Source organism: Cavia porcellus, unplaced genomic scaffold (genome assembly GCF_034190915.1).
Source record: "Cavia porcellus strain 051 isolate PalLab524CR breed Dunkin Hartley unplaced genomic scaffold, mCavPor4.1 scaffold_11, whole genome shotgun sequence".
Taxonomy (NCBI): domain Eukaryota; kingdom Metazoa; phylum Chordata; class Mammalia; order Rodentia; family Caviidae; genus Cavia; species Cavia porcellus.
Genome location: NW_026947494.1, coordinates 48,260,246 through 48,280,442, shown reverse-complemented (window position 1 = coordinate 48,280,442; position 20,197 = coordinate 48,260,246). Strand labels below are relative to the sequence as shown.

At 35.7% G+C, this 20,197-nt stretch overlaps 1 protein-coding gene across 14 annotated transcripts in view; it reads left to right on the top strand.

Moving 5' to 3' along the window:
* Positions 1 to 20,197, top strand: part of Pde4d (3',5'-cyclic-AMP phosphodiesterase 4D) — a 1,361,839-nt gene that overhangs the window by 543,131 nt on the left and 798,511 nt on the right. Inside the window, exons 1-2 of one of the 14 annotated variants that reach the window (XM_063258679.1) lie at positions 18,902 to 19,291; positions 19,806 to 20,197. The exon at positions 19,806 to 20,197 is cut by the window's right edge and continues 155 nt beyond it. The exons of 12 other annotated variants lie outside the window; for them this stretch is intronic. In XM_063258679.1, the coding sequence (XP_063114749.1) occupies positions 19,901 to 20,197 (297 nt within the window). In that variant the 5' untranslated portion in view covers positions 18,902 to 19,291; positions 19,806 to 19,900. Of the gene's footprint in view, positions 1 to 18,901; positions 19,292 to 19,770 lie in introns of those variants that run through there. One more of the 14 variants, XM_063258678.1, reaches the window with a different exon arrangement.

Genomic DNA, 20,197 nt, shown 5'->3' with positions numbered 1-20,197 from the left:
TATTCTTCTGCTCAAAACCTACCCAAAACTTTCTTATCATTTTAAGATAAAATCTTTTTCCCCCCACACATGCACCCACACCCATATGCACACACACCTTTCTCCCTCCCAGGCTTATCGTCCCTTGTCCTTTCTCCCTCAGTTTTACTCAGACGCCTCATACTTCCTTGCTTTCCTGCTCTGCCCCAGGACCTTTGTCTTGACAAACCTCTCTATCTACTGTGTTTTCCCTAGCATCCTTAGGGTCTGTGTTCAAAGATCACTTGACCAGAGAGGACTTTCCTGATTACATGTAAAATTGCACAGTTCAGTTTGTATATTCCTTATTCCTACATCTTTACTGTTCTCTAAAGAACTTACATCATCTAATAGAACATGTCTATTTTAATAATAATTATCTACTTCAAGGAGTTTGTTACATATTAGCCACACTCTAGTATCTAGAACATGTAGTATTTATATGTAAATATGTTTTTATGTTAAGTAAGTCATTTTTTTGCTGATTTGCACAAGTGGAAGTCAGTATGCCAATTTTAACTCAAAATTTACATAGAAGAATGTGTATATTATATCCATTGTAACTCAGGCTATTCCTAAACTACCATATATTTAAGAAACTGAAATAGAATGAGATATTATTTGATGGATTTTATTATTTGTTTTTTAATGATGGATGTAGGGTATGTGTCTTATCAGCTGCAATTTCATTCCAAACAGTAGACATTATTCTGACCATCTTTTTTTGGTGGGGGCATACTGGGAGTTGAACTCATGACCTTGCACTTGCCAGGCAGGAACTGTATCACTGAGAAATATCCCCAGCCCATACTCTGATCATCGTTAAAGATTTTATTATTCTTGATTCTAGCAGTGGCATTTCATGTTTGTTTCACTATATTTTATTTTTACACATGAAATATTTAAAACACCCAACTATTTTTATAACTAATTTGTGCAAGTGAGAGTCAATTCTAATTTGGAATTTCTATAGGAAAATATGCTCTTTACACCTTATGACAGATACAAATATAGCTTAGGATCTTTAATAACATAGGAATTAATTACCTGAATTGTTGCTACAAAAGCTCTAATATTTATAAAATCCTAAAAAACTTTGCTTTTTAGGTACTGAAATTTGTAAATCTTTCTATTTGTTTTCTCCAGTGAAAGTGTTTGTCCAGCTCTCTCACATTCATGAAAAAGTCATGCTCTCAACTTTCTATACACAAAACATTGAAACAATTTCCATACCTATAGTCTTATGGGGTCAGAGGTGCAGGCTGGGAGAATTTTCTACTAAAGCTCTTCAAAAATTCAATGTGACACCAAGTGTTACATTGGGATTCACCCCAAGTGCTGGTAAAGCAACTTCACCATAAAATTTTGGAAGATTTTTTTTAGTAGAAAATAGTTCTTGGCAATTATCTCTTCTAACCCCTCTCATATAACAATGAAAAGTTAAAATATTCCTCATGCTTTGCATAATTACTGGCTTAATTTCCTCTCACCTACAGTGCTTTGCTATCTAGTCGTTCAAACTGTCCAAGCCACTCTCCAAGGCTGCTGAGTTCATTTTGTTGTTCTCCTGATAATGCTTTCCCCTGCTGATTATATTCCTGGCTCCATCCTTGTCACTCAAATCTCAGTGTAAAGGTCACTTACTCAGAAAGGTCTTCCTGGTGACCTAACCTAAAGCAGCCTCTGTCACCTGTCAGCATGTTCCTTATTTTAATTCTTAGCATAGCATCCCTTGCTGTCTTCCTTCCAGAGTGTTTGTCTCTATGTTTATTATGCATTTGTTGTTCATCTTGCCACATTAATACAGACAGAAGCAGCCTGGATTGTTTTGTTCACTGTATCCCTAGTGAAGCATTTTCTGGCAGTTAGTTGATGCTCAATAATTATTTATTCAATAAATGAATGATGTAATCCCTGTCACTAATCATCTTTACACTAATGATTAAAAAGCATTCAGTGGCTAAGAATGTAGAACCCAACAAAAACAGACTCTTCCAACCTCACAGGTATCATTAACAAATGACAAAATTAACTGACTTGTTCTTCACAAGTTATTAAGATAACATGTCGAGGTGTTTTTGATGTTGTCAGACTACTCTGTGATAAACATGTTAATCATGTTATATTGATTAGTTTGCCAATAATATACATCTCACTTTATCAAGCACAGTTTTCCTTTATTGCATCTGCAAGAAGAAAGAGGAGATCAATTTATTAAACCCCTGGATGTTTTCCTTTCTGAGAAATATTTTAGTCAAGTATTTCAGATGTGTTGCATTAAAATATAAGAAACCAAATTTTAATATTCACTCATTAAAAAGAAATGAAAAATATGTTAGTTATATTTTCAATCAATAAATTTTTAACCTACTAGGTACTAAGCTCTTTTCTCATTGGGTTTGGATCCTAATGAGAGAGAACAAATAATAAGAAGTGATTTTCTTCTATTTGCAATCTATCTTTGTGTTATTATAGTCTTACCATGACTCTTTGATGTAGGAATTACCTTTTTTCTTAGAAAATTAAGCTCAGAGCAGTGATACAAAATACCCAAACTCATGTTGGCAGTGGTAGAATTGGGATTTGAACACAAGTTTTTATTACCCTAAAACACTCTCATCTCTCATCTTGTACTTTATCATCTGGAAAAACAACATTCTATAAAAATGTAACTATGGTTTCTCTTATATTAGAAATTGAAAATATAAATTATTTAAAGTAAATAAAAGCTGGATGATAGGAAATAGGGATGTACAATGTATGGAGATGAGAAGAGATTCTGGGAATGCAGAGACAGAAGTGGGCTGGGAGGGAAGTAAAAATGATTAAGATGTGATGTGAATATGTATAAATCCCCCCAGATGAAGGTAATTACCATGTATTATACAAATATATAAATGAAAAAGAAAGAAATTAATAACAACCTTGTTTAATAAAAATTTAAAATAATTATAATTCATGTAAAAATTAACTATTCATTCCCATAGATAAATGAGCTATGTATTTTGTTTGTACAAGCCAAGTAGAATATACATTACCATCTTATATTACTACAACCATCTGCAGAATATGACAAAGTATAAATTAGACATAATTAAAAGACTGTTAAAAGACAAGTTTAAAATTTAGATCTAATCAAATCTTTGTTCAAATATAAAGTTTATCAGTGATTGTCCAAAGTGTTCTTGATAACTCTAATTCTTCTATGGTTTTTAATAAAATAGACACCAGACTCTAGGACACAAATGAGCTAGTCTTTTAAGTCAAAAAATGCTTGTATGTTAATCATGGGGCACCTAGTGTCTCTGCTGATATGGCAATTATACAACCCAAATTCCGAGCATCACACTGAAGTATTGAGAGCAGCAACTGAGAAGTGAGACACTTTGAAATTGTTGGTGGGTATCAAGTATGCAAATTAAAATTAGAAAATTTAAATTTTCTTCTTAGTTACATCAGGCAACAACACATTCATACAATACTTTGACCACAGCACCTGATGCTCTTATGGTAGGTATTTTGTCTGGCCCACGATCAATTCAGTAGTCATGAATATATGTCTAGCACTTTGGCATATGAAAATTAGAGATATAATCTCATAAAATAAAGGAATCTGTTTTATTATAGCAGGATATATAATTCAGTTCAAAAACTGTCAACTATACCAGCCAAAAAATGGTTAAACAAGGAGACTTAGTCAATTTTTATTCATTTAATAAAAATTGTCTATTTATTGTCCATAGATATACTAAAAGCATAGTAGCATACACAATGTTCTTATCCTCAGGAACATCACAATTGAAATGCAAAACAAAGCACACAAAAATCCAATGGTAATTGAGGCAACGCAGGTATTTTATGATAAAGTACCTTATGAATAGTATGAACAACAATTTATATGAATTCATAAAAGGAAAGATCTAGAAAGAAACTATACAAAACCATGCCATTGTCTTTTGTTTGGAGGTGAATGTGTTGAGGTTGATGGAGTATGGGGTACTCCCAGCTGGTGAGCAGGATTAACAAGAAGCAGTCAAAAGGGACTTGAATGTATGAAACTAGGAATTGGTTTGTCATCTTTTGGAAAATTTTCAAAAACCACAAAAAGTAATTCCTTTGCATTGATGTATGGGTTTTTCATTGTTAAGATATTGGGAATTTAGTCTGAGGATTATGGAGACTCATGGAAGGTTTTCAATAGGAGAGAGGTAGGACAAGGACAAAATGTCCTATAACAGTGACATTAACAAGTTACAAGGACATTTGTCCTATAGCTAATTGAGTAGAAATGTGACAATTTCTTGAAAATAAGATAAGACAAGAAAGAAAGAAAGAAAGAAAGAAAGAAAGAAAGAAAGAAAGAAAGAAAGAAAGAAAGAAAGAAAGGAAGGAAGAAAAGAAAGAAAGAAAGAAAGAAAGAAAGAAAGAAAGAAAGAAAGAAAGAAAGAAAGAAATTCTTAACTTTAATGTACTTAAGAACCTGCCTAAGGAACTTGCTAAAACTGCAGATTCCTGAGCCTTCCTCCTGGGACTTGATTCAGTAAATCTGAAGAGAGCCTGTAATCTCCATTTTAATGAAGATCAGTGTGACTCAGGTTTAAGTGGTCTTCAGACTACAATTTGAATAGTGTTAAATTAAAAAACTGTCACAATAATCCAGGAGTGAGTTGGTCAGAGTTTATAGTACAATTCTGAAAGTAAAAAAAGGGAAGAAATAGTCAAAGATCACATTAGTGTATTATTGCATTCAGCATCTTTGATATTTTTTGTTTTGTTATTCAACACCTTTGATATGTTTGTTCACATAACTGGATTTGTTTATGCAATTTAAAATAACCAGTGCACATAAATATAATAACAAAATGAGAAGTATAAAGAAAATACAACAGGAAATAATGAATATGGTAATAGATGTAGTTTAAAAAGCAATCCAAAAAACAAGTGACCACTTTGTATTATATTCAAATATGTTGTTATGTTTCTTTTTTCCCCTCTATGGATTTAACTTCAGTAATTCTCAGTCAAGGCACCTGAGTTCCTTTTCCTATTTATTAGCTTTTAAAAGTAGAAATAGAATTCTCAGTTATCTAAATCTTCTTTAGAAGATTTAGCACCTATTTCCTAAAGTTCTATCACACTGTTACCCCCATTTCTTGATTTGAACAGTATAGCTACTGAATTATAGTTCATAGTGGCTAATTAGTACTACTTAGAGTCTTATTCTGAGGGAGAACTTCTAGAAAAAAGAAAATCTTGAGGTTTATACAGTTAGGACTTAGCTTACATCAACTCATCAGGAATGGTACCGACGGAAGGTATAAAGAAACCCACGTTTTCAAAGAAATGACAATTATCACAGAAAACATTTCAATCTTAGATAGATGGAAATGCTGAGTCATAGTTTTTCCACTTATTTTCATCAAACAGTAACCAATACTTAAAAACAACAATGCCATAAGTAATCTCATTTTTAATATTGAATTTCTTGTGCTTAGATTCTGCTCTTTACATATATTAACAATTTGGCTTTCAAGAGTTAATAACATCTGAGTATTTTTACAGATTACATTTATAGTTCATGTAAGGTATAATGTAGTATCAGGAAACTGACATCATTCTTTCACATGGATATTGCCTGAAACTATTGTAATTACAAACTTCTTAATTCTAACAAAAGGAAAATGGCAAAGGAAGTCAAGAACCTCAAAAAGTTAAAATATTGTGAATAGTTTCAGTGAAGTGTAACAATCATGTGTTAGAAATGAATGTTTGCTGTAAAAGAGGGAGGACTTTCACCTTCTGAAAGATGAACAAGCTGAACTGAGAGGAGAAGGGTGACTTGGGAGACGTTTCAGGCCTAGAGGCAGAGTGAGCAGCAGAGGATGGTGGGGGTGGGACGGGATGTACCTGGCTGCTGGGAGCAGAGGAGCTCTTTTGGGTCAGAGCCATGCCCTTGGTTCAGACACGGTCTTATTTTCTTGGTCCCTGCCATGGTTGACACTGATATAGGGAATGCTGAAAGCATCTCCCTGTATATTGACACTTACTTTTTGCTCAAACACACCAAGGAAAGCATATTGTGTATGATGGTTTGCTGATGGTAGACTTTATCAGATAGTATTTTTATACTCAGGGGTGGTCAGCAAACTGTTTCCGTTAAGATTCATTTAGTAAACTTCATACACTTCAAGGATTGCCTTGTGTTTGTCTCAGCTATTCATCTCTGTCTTTATAGCATGACAGAGATGAACGCAGTCACAGGCAATCAGTGGAAGTGTGAGCCTGGCTCTGTGCTGGTGATTATACGAACAGGAGGTGAGCTGGGTTTGTCACAGAGTTACAGTTAGTTCAGTTAGTTCGCTCAAGTAGTTTTATCACAACATTTCTATTGTGGATTAGCAGGTGGGCATAGAACAATGGTTTTCTTGTTTAAGAAACTAACAAGATTCCAAATTAAAAATAGATATGTACCCAACCCAAAACTAGATCTAGCAAGTTCCCTTAAAACATAAAGGATCAGGAAATACATAAATAGTGGCTAAAACATGAGTTCCAGTATTTTCAAATTACATAAATGGTGACCAGTTGCTTAGGAAACTTCTTTTTCATCAGTGAATTAGGAATAATAATATTTTCTTCATGAAAAGGCCACAACAGATAATTGCCATAACAGAAGTGAAATTTTTATTGCAGCAGCATTTGATTGAGTAGCTTTTGAGTGAACATTCATTTTCTCCATTTTTCTTCATTTATCAGAAAATACCTATGAAGTAGAATTAAAAATAGAAACAGATGATAGAAGAAGACAACTAGCTTCACTTTTACAATAACAATATTCATTATCTCAATAAAACACTACCTGTTGGCTGAAAGCACAGTCTTATTGTAACTCAAACGTAATTCATTATTTTCAAGAGCTCTTTATTTAGTATAGTATAGTACAGGTTATTGTCTCTCTGCTTGCCTAATTTCCTAAGTTTTATGTTTGTACAGATAAATTCACATACATACATATGGATACATCTATGTGCATACTTGCATGTATAGATGTATATATTTGTGTAGTGGATACTGTGCCAAGCATGTCAATTTAAACGTTATTTAAAGTATCTTTGAAAATTTGGTCCAATTATCCTCCTCATTGATGAAAAAATGACACTTGGCATAAGCAACCTGCCGTCAGGTATCTTAAAAAATCTTACAGTTGGAACTCATAATCAAGGACCTCTGGGTATCCTGCACATTCCGTAATACCTGTGATGAATGGCATGCATATTAAAACAAGAAAGTAATATTTAATGCCAGTGAGACTACTGATTCAGCCATTTTGACTAAATAAATTCACCACACATGAGTAATTTGACAAACATCAGAAAAAACTGGGTTAATTAACCCAATGTGGGATTTATAATTGGTCAGTAAGTCCCCATTTTTGAACCTGCAGGGACCATTTAAAAATAAATCTAAATCTACAATTGTATACTCCAGAAATCATTTTGAACAGTTTAGTGTTCAAAAGACTTCTGTTATTTATGCAGCAAGAAAATATGCTATTTTCCATACACTGAGCCAGGGGGAATATGATTCAGCCTTAGAAATATTAGACTATGGATTTCCATCTATTTTTAAATGGTAGTATCATGCTAAGGAGAATAATGGTTGATATCCCTTTCATTCCTCCAGATACTATGTCAAAACTATACTAATTAAAATACAATCTTCTATTATTTGACCAATTCTGTAAGAAGACAGAGTAAGCAAGCAAAAGTGTTAAAAATTAACATGTTGGAAAGCCTATCTTGAATTGTAAATTCTCAAACTTTTGCCTCTTCTAAAGTTCTTATTTTATCTATGATCTTTACAAATTACATGGATAGCTAGCAATTCCATTGAAACACACAGTGCCTTTTCTCAATGTGTTTTTAAGTACTATTTCATTAAAAAATTTGCATTCAAATAAAGTGGATAGCTGGGCCACAATCCAGTTTAGTATTGAGTGTGCCCAAGGTATGAATCCTAACTTTCTGTTTGGGAGACAACATCATGTACTTCTTGAGAACAGTTAAAAAAACAAAACAATAACAACAACAATCCTCCCTCAATGCCAGAAGCCTCTCTGAGGTATTATTTACCTTGATTCTTAAGGGACAATTGTGCTTACCGCTGAAAAGTAACATCCTTGAGAAAAAGCCATTCAATTTAATGATTTAGACTTTTTCATCTTTCAATTAAGAACAGCTATAACTACATTAGGAATTGAAATTAGTGGCCTTAGATAATTATCTAAAAATATTCACAGACCTCTGGGAAGCTAATGAAGTTAGAATAGAAAGGTTAATCCTACAATGTTTTTATTCCTGTAAAGTGGGAGCAGTCTTTCTTTCGCCTTTTTATTTAAGGTTTCTGTTTTGAGCACCCAGAGCTCCTTTAAGCATTCCAAACTTAATGGGCATCTGATTGATTAAGTGAGGAAGAAAGAAACAAACAAAAACGTCTGGTTTATTTCATATATATAATATGTACATGGCATAGCAATTTTTTTGGTCTAAGATCTGAAGTAAAGACAGATTTGGGTTAACATTGAAAATATCATTCAATAATAAGTGTAACAACCACAACAGATACTAATTAAGTGTATGAAATGGATTGCTTTATGTAATCCTTACAAAATTCTGTTATGTATATTGTGTCAGTAACCTGATGAGGACTCTAAGGCTCAGCAATGAAAAAAAAGTCTTCCCAAGTACTATACAACTTTGGGGGTTCAAATAAGTTCTGTCTTGCCCTCCTCCTCTTAAATACAAAATTTTATTCCCCAAGAAAATTGGCAATGTCCAGGAATACAGGTTGTGTTAACAGAGGGCCAGGTACTGGGGCTTCAGAGAGGCCAACAGGAAAAGCCTGCTTAGGGTGTAAGTACTGGAACTGCTAATAGGAATTAAAATTCTGATCTGAGTATGTTCTCTGGTTGCATCCCCTTCCCAAAAAAAGCCTTGAGTTTGTCTTTGTTTATAGCTGAATAGTACTCCATTATATAAAAATACCACATTTTTTGTATCCATTCCTTGACTGATAGGCATTACAAATTGTGCTGCTATAAACATGGACACATATATCACTGTGGTATGATGTTTTTAATTCTTCTGGGAAGATACTCAGAAAGAGAATAGCTGGGTGGAATGGGACCTCTACTCTTAATTTTTGGAGGAATTTTCATACTGATTTCCACAGTGGTTGCACCAGTCTACATTCCCACCAAGAGTAGAGAAGAATTCCTTTTTCCCCCTGTAGCCCCATCAGTATTTGTTATTGGTTGATTTCTTGATGATAATCATTCTTCCTGGGGTGAGATGAAATTGCATTGTTGTTTTAATTTGCATCTCTTGAATGATCAAAAAATCACATGTGTGAACATTATATTATCTCCTTAATGCAAGAAACTGAGAGTAAAGAAGATTCAAAGCATACAATAGATATTGTGAAAGGGGAAGAAGCTGCTCAAAAGAAAACAAAAACTGGGATGGGGGAAAGGAGAAAAGAAAGGAGGAAGGAATATTTATATAAATATATATAATAATTTTACTAATTATAACAGTTCACGGAAAAGAACAGTAAGTGCTAATGATATAAGGGAAAGAAACTCTCAACCTACTGAATGTCTGGTAAAAGTTTGTGTTCTCTAAAATCAAAGAATGAATATTAGGAACAACAGAGGTTAAGAGCAGAATATATTTATTGAGAGAAAGAAAGCTTCTGTCTGAGTCTGATAGAAAATGTCCTGAGTGAGTTGCCAGGGGCCCTGTCTTTTCTAGGAATTTTATAGAGCAAGACTCCACCGTGAAAGGGTCCAAAGTGGGGAAAAAATGGGAACTCCCAAGGTGGGCATGAGGCAGGACAGAACCATGACCAACCAGTAAGATTATAAATGTAATTGCTCAGGCAAAATTGATTAACTCGGGGACAAATAGGGAAGCCAGTCACAAGCAAGTTTAACACATATAGAGCAGTGGTTTTTCCTGTAGGAGGCTGGGTTAGCGACTGGTTTTAGACCTGTTTAGACCTGTTTAGAATATCAATGCCTGGTGTGTATCCTTAGGAAGTGGGTGGGTGCATTTGTTTTATCTTTTGTCTTGAGGTCTGGCTCACAACAGAGGTATCTGTCTCCCCACAGTTGAAAGGTATCTTGTATTCTGCATTGGCTCCTTCAAGGGTCTAGCCCTGCTTGACTGCCTATATTTCTATCTAACTCAATTCCCTGTAACATTTATATTGTTTGATCAATTTTGCATGCCTATATCTAGTAATCTGAACAACTGTTGTGAAAATAACAATATGCAATATAATAAATTGTTACTATATTTTTATAAATTGTTAATTTCCTACCACCTTGTTTTGAAATCCTGTCTTATTTTTGTTGTTGATATTTTGTCTTTTAAAAAATATTCTCTTTAAAATAATAATTTAAGAGTATTCTGGCCTTGGTAATGCAGACCGTGAGCCCCTGTCTTCTCTGTGCCTCAGTATCTTTATCTGTAGCATGGAGATAGTAATAAATTGATTCTTCAAAAAGCACTTAGAGCAATACTTGTTTCAAAAAGAACTCAATAAATGTTAGTTATCCTTAGAATTTAGGTGCCCTATCTTCTCTCATTACTTTTTTAGCCCTTAGTGTCATTAGACATTAGATAAATCCCTCATTCAGAGATTTATTGAAATTTTTCACATATCAAAATGATTTGGAACATCAGAGATAACACTGAGAAAGTAGAAAGTCTTCAGTCTCTATTCATCTACCTGTAACCGAATTTCCCTCTCTACTCTGCAACCCCACTTTCCAATCCTTAAGTAGTCACCCTGAGTTATTATTAGTGGTTACTAATCCTTGCTATGATGCTTGCTAATAGCTAAAGTGTTAGAAGACAAGGAATATTAATGGAAGACATTTTAGAAATAAAACCACTTTCTGATCATCAGGAAGATGCTTTCCGGAAATCTAGCTGATGTAAGGGGAGATATTTAAAGATATATGTATGTCTAGATGGAGAGTCACAGCCAAAGGATGGAGCAAGTTCTTGTATTTGACAGCTACACATCTTTTCATAATTATTTTAATCTTAATTCAGTGTTAATTTAAAAACTAAATTTTGAGAGGAGGATGAATCGCATTTTAAAGGAATTTGTGTATATTTTTAATTTGGAGTTCTATTTGAAGTCCCAGTATTTTCTACTAGAATTAGAAAAGTTTTCCCAGTAGTTTAATTTGACCTTACAAGTATGGAGTGTTTATTAATGGGCTGCAGTTTTCTCTTCTGAAGTGGGATAATGCCCCTCAATGTTGTGTGTTGTAGCTTTCTGTCTTCCTTAGATTTATCTGTTCTGGTGGTGGTGTTGTGAATCTCCTGCCCTGTAAGTTTTTATTGCTGTAACAGTTTTTATTATACAACATCTAACATATGCAAAAGAGTAACCATAGCGTACTTGTAGTTAGAGAGCATATAATTTGTGAACTACAAGGTTATCAATGAATTACCTCTGTGAGTTTCTTCCTATTCCCATTCAACATCTTCTTCCCCTCCTCCTGGTAATAGCCCCCCAAAATTGTGTGAATTATATAGCCTTTCAGGTTTTCAATTCATATATGTATGTGTGTGAATATATATAAATTAGAGGATATATAATACTCTAGGACTCTGCTACTTAATGATGATCCACAGAACAACATCGACATCACTGAATATTTATCAGAAATATGGAATTTCAGCCCTGTCCCCAAACTACTGAACAGAAATGTACATTTATATGTACATTTGTTTGAGAAGTACTACACCAAAGTACATTAGTTTGTTTTTCTTTGGGGTGTTTTATTTTTTCTTTTTGGTCTTATTTGTGTTTTGATTGTGAGCTTTATACTAGTGATAAACATCTGGGTGTGTGGTGGTACACACCTATAATTCCAGCATTTGAGGCCAGCCTGGGCTGCATACTGAGTTCAAGGCCAGGCAAACTAGATACCAAATCCTGGCTACAAAAAGAAAGAAAAATTACACTGTCTTTTGCCACTTGTTTGTTCATTCTAAGATGCATCCAAGCTATTTGTTGTATTCATGGCTGTATGATGCAATATTTGTGCAAATTTTTTTAAAAAATGACATTTTAGTTTGATTCCAGATTATTGTATAATAATACATAATCCTGCTGTGAACATGCTGGGACATATTTCCATGTGTATTTGTAAGATAATTTCTATGCTATATACCAGGGAATGGAATATGAATTATCATATATGTAAATGCTTACTTTTGCCAGACAGTGTCAAATTATTTTCTACTAGGAGCCTCTAAGAATTTCCACTGATCTACATTTTCTCCAAAGTATGATATCATCAGGCTCTTTTGCTGACTTGCTGAATATAAAATGCTCTTTCCATATAGTCTTTACTGGCATCTATGATTATTAATGAAATTGGTCAATTTTCTTCTGTTTAATCCCCTTTCTAATTTCCTGTTCTGTGAATTTTAGAAAATATTTTATTTTTATATTGGTATCTTTTTAAAAGTTAATTTTATTGTTACACTTTTGCTATACATAGTAATCACATGCATCATTGGGAATTTGTACCTGTACATGATACACCTTGAGTCTTTTAAACCCCATTCCCATCCTCCCTTTGACTTCTCTCCTTTTCCTTATTTACAATGGCTTTCTTTCATTTTTCTCCCATTCTTTCTTTTTTCCTTTTCCCTTCCTCTACTTCCTTGTTCCCCTTCCCATTTGAACATTTTCTATTGCTATTTCTTACTCACAGGAATACTCATTTGAAATCAGCCTTGGCAAATTACATGTATTATAATATTTTCTATCAGTTTATTGTTCTCTAACTTTCTGCATCACTTTGTTTTCTCTTGATCACTTTGGTGAATAAAAATTCTGAATGTTTGTATGGCTTGGTATATTAATATTTCACTGTTAGTGATTTTGTATCTTTTTAAAAGTAAATTATCTCCTGTGTGAATTGTATAACAGTCTTCTAATAAAATGAATGAGCTGTTTCATGAAGAATTAGAGCTAAAATAATATTAGCTGAAATTTTAAACCTCCCATTTGCTAACATTATTAAATAACCCATCCACTGACATTTCAAAGTATAAGATTAGATCTTCACTTTAAAAATGTAAAGATTCTTAGCAATTTTTCATCTTTGGTGGTTGGCCTGCATTTCATAATGACTCTGATTTGTAATCTCTGCGATTTTGAGATTGAGTGTGACATTTCAAGGCATACTGATGCTTTTGTTAAATTTGATTATCAACCACTAAAAGATTAATGTCCTCTCACAAATGTCAATTCAAAGCTTTTGACAGATGGACATTTAGCACCTGAATAATCATCCTTCCTGTCTCACAAGTCAATCCTGCTGGGAGATTTAGGTGTTCTGTGACACCTTCTAAAAGGAGTGGTAATACTGTATCTCCTCACTTTTAAGGGTATGAGAACTGTGCAACTGACCATGACTTTCTAGTCATTTCAATGATAAAACAATATGGAGTGTCAAATATTAATATCTATTTGCTTTTCATTAAGATATGGAAGTGTAGGCTTCTGTCAAAATAAAATATTTTCTTCACTTGATAACAAACATTTAACTGACATACTTTTCTCCCTTAATACAGAAAAACTTCTTTCTTCAATTAGGTATTACAGTAAAATCTTGCAAAAAATTTAAGTAAATACTAAGCATCTACACGTAACTTCATAGTTCAACCATGTGTAGCTATATAAATACAAGTAAAAAGCCTGAAGCTGTGAACTTCTTTGATCTGTCTTCTTTCCAAAGAGCCTCCACCTTACTTTGTCCTGGCCCACCAGATACATCACTGTTCCTCAGCCCTAACTAACTGGCAGCTGATCCTGTAGCTTTTCCCATAACTTGGATGCTGGCTGCATATCTTATTTCCTTCTGGTTTCTGGGAAAATATTGTCATGTCAGCAAAGCCTTCTTTGGCCACCCCACTGAAAAATAGCACATGGAGGCACCATGTTCTGAATTCTTGCTTCAATTTGCTTTATAGAACTTAGCTCCGCCTGACATATTTATATGGGAGTTTGGGTTTTTATTCTGTCTTCCAATTAGAATTAGAGACTTGTTGATTTTGTTTTCTTTATTGACTTCTGTATCTCCAGAATTTAATGCTTCATACTTATTAAGTGCTTAATAAATGTTGGTTGAATGCATGAACTGATGTTGGGACAATCTAAAGAACAGATGTTTTCCATGTAAATCAAGGTCTTACCAACTAGGTATATTCAGTATCTGTGAGGGCTAGCACTGTTCTTTTAAACCTTTTTTTCAAGATTGGTTTTCAATATGTTAAATATGAAAAATTATATTGTTGCATGGGTTAAATAACATAATTCATGAAAATTTGTAGGATATGAAACATTAAGTATTCAATAAATGCAATAAACTTCTATTTTGCCCCTTTTTCTTCTGTCACAAAGCCAGTGTTTATAGTTTAGGGAAATTCCTTTCATCTGTGCCTTATCATTTGTCCTCATCCCCCTTCTCAGAGATAACACACTTCGTCTCACATCCCTAGTCTGCCCCTCTCTGTCTCCTATCTAGCAATCTTAAACGTGACTCACCCAGAAAGGCCCCCTTTTAGTAATATATACAAAATCACCACTTTGCCTCAGAGGACACTGCATTAGAGATGATTTTTCTCTAGGATTCTGCATACATTCATTGCCATCGTTATAAATTTTTAGAATTGTTTGGTGTTTCTTGGCCAGTGTGCCACTACATTTCCTCTTTAAGTTTTTGTCCAAGCCACCTTTCCCTAGAATGCCTTTCATCCTAGATCCTTCTGAAAAAACACACAGAGTCATGTGCACAAATGTGTTTCTGCACAATTAGAATAGCCAGTTTCACTTTATGAAGTATTGGCCTTGGCTTAGATGCTACTCTTTGTTATGAGTCACTGAGGCTTAAAAATTGAACATTGCTTTTGTATTTCTATCATAAGTCTTTCTATCCACATCAACATACACTTTTCATTGTCATTTCCACTCTCCCTCTCATGTCCAACTCATAACCCATGGGCTGCTTGCCCTCTTTTTTTAATGTTATACTGAAAACATCTAAAAATAAAGGAAATTTTGTTACTTATATACATTGGCTATAATATACATTTCCTATGTAGCCCAAGACAATTCTTTATCAATGAGGCTCAGCCAAGGCAAGCATATCCAGACCACAGGTCCTGGGTGGACACACCTGCTTTAAATTATATTTGCTTACTTATTCCCCAAGAAGACACAAAGCTCCTTGCAGGTCAGTGTTTTTGATTTATATTTATGAGTGAAATACTAAAGTCTGCATAGGAATTGGCATATTTTAGATAAGCAATATTTTCAACTCAAACTGACAAGTGTTGTTGGAAAGTTATGAAATTGGATTCTGGTGATATTGAACCACCAGCTAGTCTGAAATTCATAGGCTGTTAAATTTGCCTTGGTGTGCTAAACATGCATTCAAGTGCAGCATTTCTCACGATAACATTAATTTCATGTTTCCATTTAGTTCATATTAGACAAAAATTACTGAAAATACATTAGAAATAATGGAATAGAAACATTCTTGCTAGTATTTATTATAGTGATGATACTGTGTATGTAATAACATTATAATTTTATAAGCCTGTCATGTAACTTGAAGAAATATGACATGACTGTTTTTACTTAATATTGAAGACAGGTGAAATTTCGAACTGTCACTGAACCTTTTGAGTATTTCTAGCTAATAGGCATTTGGCCTTGTGTAAAACATCAGAAGCTAAGGTTGATCAATTATTAGCTATTACACCTTTAAAAAGTAACATATACATTTGCACATGCACAATATGTATTTTACATACATATTGGATGTAATCTTTCTCCCATTACCAAGACAGAAATGAACTCATAATTATTGCAACTAACCATTGCATTCTGGATTCTGGGTAGGAATGGTGCTTGCTGTCTGCTAGCTTTTAATTGACATCATTTCTGCTAGAACTCCCCATTGTTACTGACAAGAATGCTCTCCCTTGTTAATTGTCCAAAAGCAAAATGGCAAATGATTGTGTCATTAGGGCAGATGTTAAATGTGTTGACAGAAGAAGGTAGTATTCTATAATCTCCATCTCATTGGAATGGCGCCAATTGTGTTTTAGGTTTGTTTTTGTAAAAGAAAGTGGCAATCATTTACCTGATTTTTCACTTTTATACAGATGTGCTGAGTATGATTAGTGATAGGTTTCAAAGATGCCCCATATTAAAATAAATTGCGATTTCACACTGTACCCTATAAAATTCTAAAATCTAGCTATGAGCAATCAGTGAGTAAAAGTGAGAAATTTATTTGAGCAACCTATGAGAAAAGTGAGTAATTGTTGTGAGATATAAACCAAGAGAGACAAAGGATGTTTCACATTTTTTGTTGCTTTAACTGTAAGTAGGAAATCTTTAATAAAAGACTTTTTACATGGCAGGCTGGGGATGCTCAGTTTTTAACATTACAAAAGTTATTGTTAGGGCAGAGAAAATGAGAAACTAAAGTGCCTATTTCCACAAGTGTTGAGGTTTTTTTGTTGTTGTTGTTTGGTTTTTTTGTTTGTTTGTTTTGTTTTTTGTCTTTTTCCTTTTTATTGGTACCGGGAATCGAACTCTCGACTACCTGCTTGCAAGGCAGGCGCTTATGCTGCTGAGCTAAATCCCCAGCCCCAAGTGTTGAGTTTTTTAACTAGCTTTATCTGAAAGTATTTGAAACACATGAAAAAGTCAACTGACAGGATCAGTTTGTCTTTGCAACCAAAGAAAACAAAAGGGTTGGATAAGTTGTTACTCATATATAAAATCACCTAAAGTGACTATTTTTAATGTTGATGCCTGTGTTTCATTTGTCAAAGTAGGGCAATAGCTCTCAAATTTTACTCAGGAACATAATCATCTTTAAAATCTGCTAAAAGTATGAAACCACAAGTCTTATTCCATTGTATGATGCCTGGGACTGCGTGTTATGAATTTGCTCTCCAGCTGATGCTGACATCGAAGTTTGTTATCACTGGTGTAAAATTCTTCATTAGTTGTTTTCCAAGCTCTACAGGTGATGTTTCCTAGGTGCAGGCAGTGTTGGTCACTACTCATGAAGATGATATTTAGGATTCTTCTAAGTTGATAGGAATCATCAATAAGCATTTTGGGTATACATAATTCTACTGAGTGATAGCTTCTTAAAAGAATAATCAGATGAATCTGTGTCATAAGTGATGAAAGTATTACTTTGAATATGAAGGATAAGTTAAGCAAATAATTTAGCTAAGATTATATGGGTAGGAAGTGGTGGACTGCACCCAAGCTATAATAATAAGCTATTATTGTCAATAAACTTTTGGAATTATAGAAATGTAAAATTTTTACAAATTGGAAGTATAGTAAAAGATTTTCTTGTATTTTGAAAACCTCCTGACTTATAATTATATACTAAAACAAAGCAAATTATTTTTAACAATTAATGGGGATATAGTTCAGTGGCACAGTGTCTGCTTTGGCAAATGTGAGGTTGTGAGTTTGCTCCCTGGTCCCAAAATAAATAAATATTTTTTTAAAAAGAATATGAAAAGGAAGAAAGTGCTCATGAATTGAAAAGGAGTAAACCATCATGAGAACTATGCTAGGTATAAATTATTCTGTTTAATCTAGAAGGAAGATCATAGACTACTTGCACTTTTGATATTTGAAAAATTAGAAAGATATTTACAAATAAAGTTTTTTTGCTATACTTTTGGTGAGTAAAAATGTAACCAACATTTCATAAATAAATTAGAAAGTTTTATACTTCCTTAAGACAATTCCAAATCTTAATAAGGCAAGTTTATGTTTCAAAACACTTCTTTTCATTCATTTTATATTTGGGGAGATATTGGTCCAGTGGCTCCACAGCACAGACAATATTTTTGCCACTGTTGACAGTCACACTCATGTCTGTAAAAAGGACAATGCCACAGTCAAGTGCTAGTTTCAGTCCTACCTGCAGAAGTGGTACTTGGGAGACTTCTGCCTTATTCCTTGAAAGACAGCCTTCCTCATATTTTGTGCATGAACCACTTATTATCACAGTGATCATCATATCCAAATATTGAAGGAAAAGGAAGTCACCAGCCATTAATAACATGATGAAATACTGAGGATCTTTCTGCACAGTATTATTTATAAATGCTGCCACTTAAAGACACTTGCAGATTTTATGGACTGTTCTTATTGATGAGAAGTGAGTATTTATTTTCATTGAGGTTATTTTCCAATGATGTCTATACTAAACATACACTGTGTGAAAAGCATCAGATTTTCAGCACTCTGGAGGGTCTCAAACATGGTTCCTGATTCTGTTACTTTAGTATTCTTCATATGCAATGTATAAAATGTACATCTTCCATTATGCTAAGACTGCATGCAAAGAGTAGAATAATTAGGTGCCAACAAAGTATCATGAGTCCTAAATGTAAGTTACATAATTAATGATAGTGATGGTGACTTTTTAAAAGGCTGATTCTAGAACTATTTTACCGAGGAGTAAGTAACATGCTTTTTAAGCAAGATGGTAATATAAAAATGGTAATAAAAAAGGTGGTAATAAAAAATATATATTGTTCTCTGAAATTCTCTTGGCTCTTTAGAAGCATTCAATGTTGCAGGAAAGTGCAAAGTAAAGAAAGATAGCAGGTGAATTTTGATTATAGGATTTTATAGAACTTAAATTTCTCTGGACTAATAACGGCACAACGTGCTTTAAAACTCTCTGGTAATAGAGCTGTATTCTGCTGGAAGTGGCAGAAAGGCAAATTGCAGGCAGCTGTAAAGGTAGTAACTGCTGAAAACAGTCAGAGGTTTACAATGGAAAAAGTGCTGGGACACCCAGTGTGGCCGTGGACCTCAGGTGTGGCTCTCTAATTAAAGACTACTCCGGATCTTCAAAAGCGAATACTGAGCATTCTCCTGCTATGCGAAAAACGCACGCAATATATAATCGCAAATCAGGAAAAGAGACTGAATTCATCTCCCGCAGTGGATCTTTGGTCCGATCCATTATTTTGGAACGACCCGCGCACACCACTACCAGCAACTTTGATAGTTCACAACCCTGTTCGCTGGTCATTAGAGCTCACTGCCCACAGGCTCTGAGAGCCAGACAGAACCGCCAAACCCCGTTTCTCAGAGAGGACTGAGACAAGTGGAGGTGAAGAGCGCGGCTCCGGGCAGCCACAAGCAGTTCGGGGCGGAGGGAGGCGCGGGCGCGGGAGGGGAAGGGCCGGGAGCACAGGTCTGACTCCTGACTGGCTGGAGTGGTTTTGGAAAGTCAGAGGTGGGGCTCGCCAGCCGGGAGCTGTCCAACTTTTCAGCAGCTCTGAGATCCGGTTTGCTTCGGGTGCTCTGGACGGAGGAGACCACCGTTTCCTCGCTGCTCCTGCAGCGCTAGCTCTAACAATTCGTGCTTTGGCCGCCGGCGCCCAGGGAAGGAAGGAAAGAAGAAAGGGAGGAAGGAGGGAGCCGCCGCTGGGGAAGCCGTGCGCCGCGCTCCACAGTCCTGGTCACTGGGGCAGCGGCACAGGAGCGCGTCTCCGCCGCGATCAGTGGGAAAGCAGCCCTGCCGCGTTCTGCGGGCGCTCCCGCTGCCAGAGCCCCCTCCCGGTAGCCTCCAGCCTCGGGCAGCTTCCAGTCGGAAACTGAGCTCGGCCTTTTCTTGCCTCCAGAAGCTGCGGCGGCGGCGGCGGCATCGGGGAGGCGCGCGGGCCAGCGCGGTGCACCCGGCTGGACTGGGCAGCAGGGCGCGGAGCTGCGGGCCACCATGGAGGCAGAGGGCAGCAACGTGCCGGGCCAGGCGGGCAGCGGCGAGGGCAGCGACGGCGCTGGAGGGGCCACCCTCAAAGCCCCCAAGCACCTCTGGAGGCAAGAGCAGCACCCCCAGTACCCGCTCCGGCAGCCCCAGTTCCGCCTGCTGCATCCCCACCACCACCTGCCCGCGCCGCCGCCGCCCTCGCCCCAGCCCCAGCCCCAGTGCCCACTGCAGCCGCTGCCCCCGCCCCCCCTGCCGCCGCCCCCGCCGCCCGGGGCTGCCCGCGGCCGCTACGCCTCCAGCGGGTCC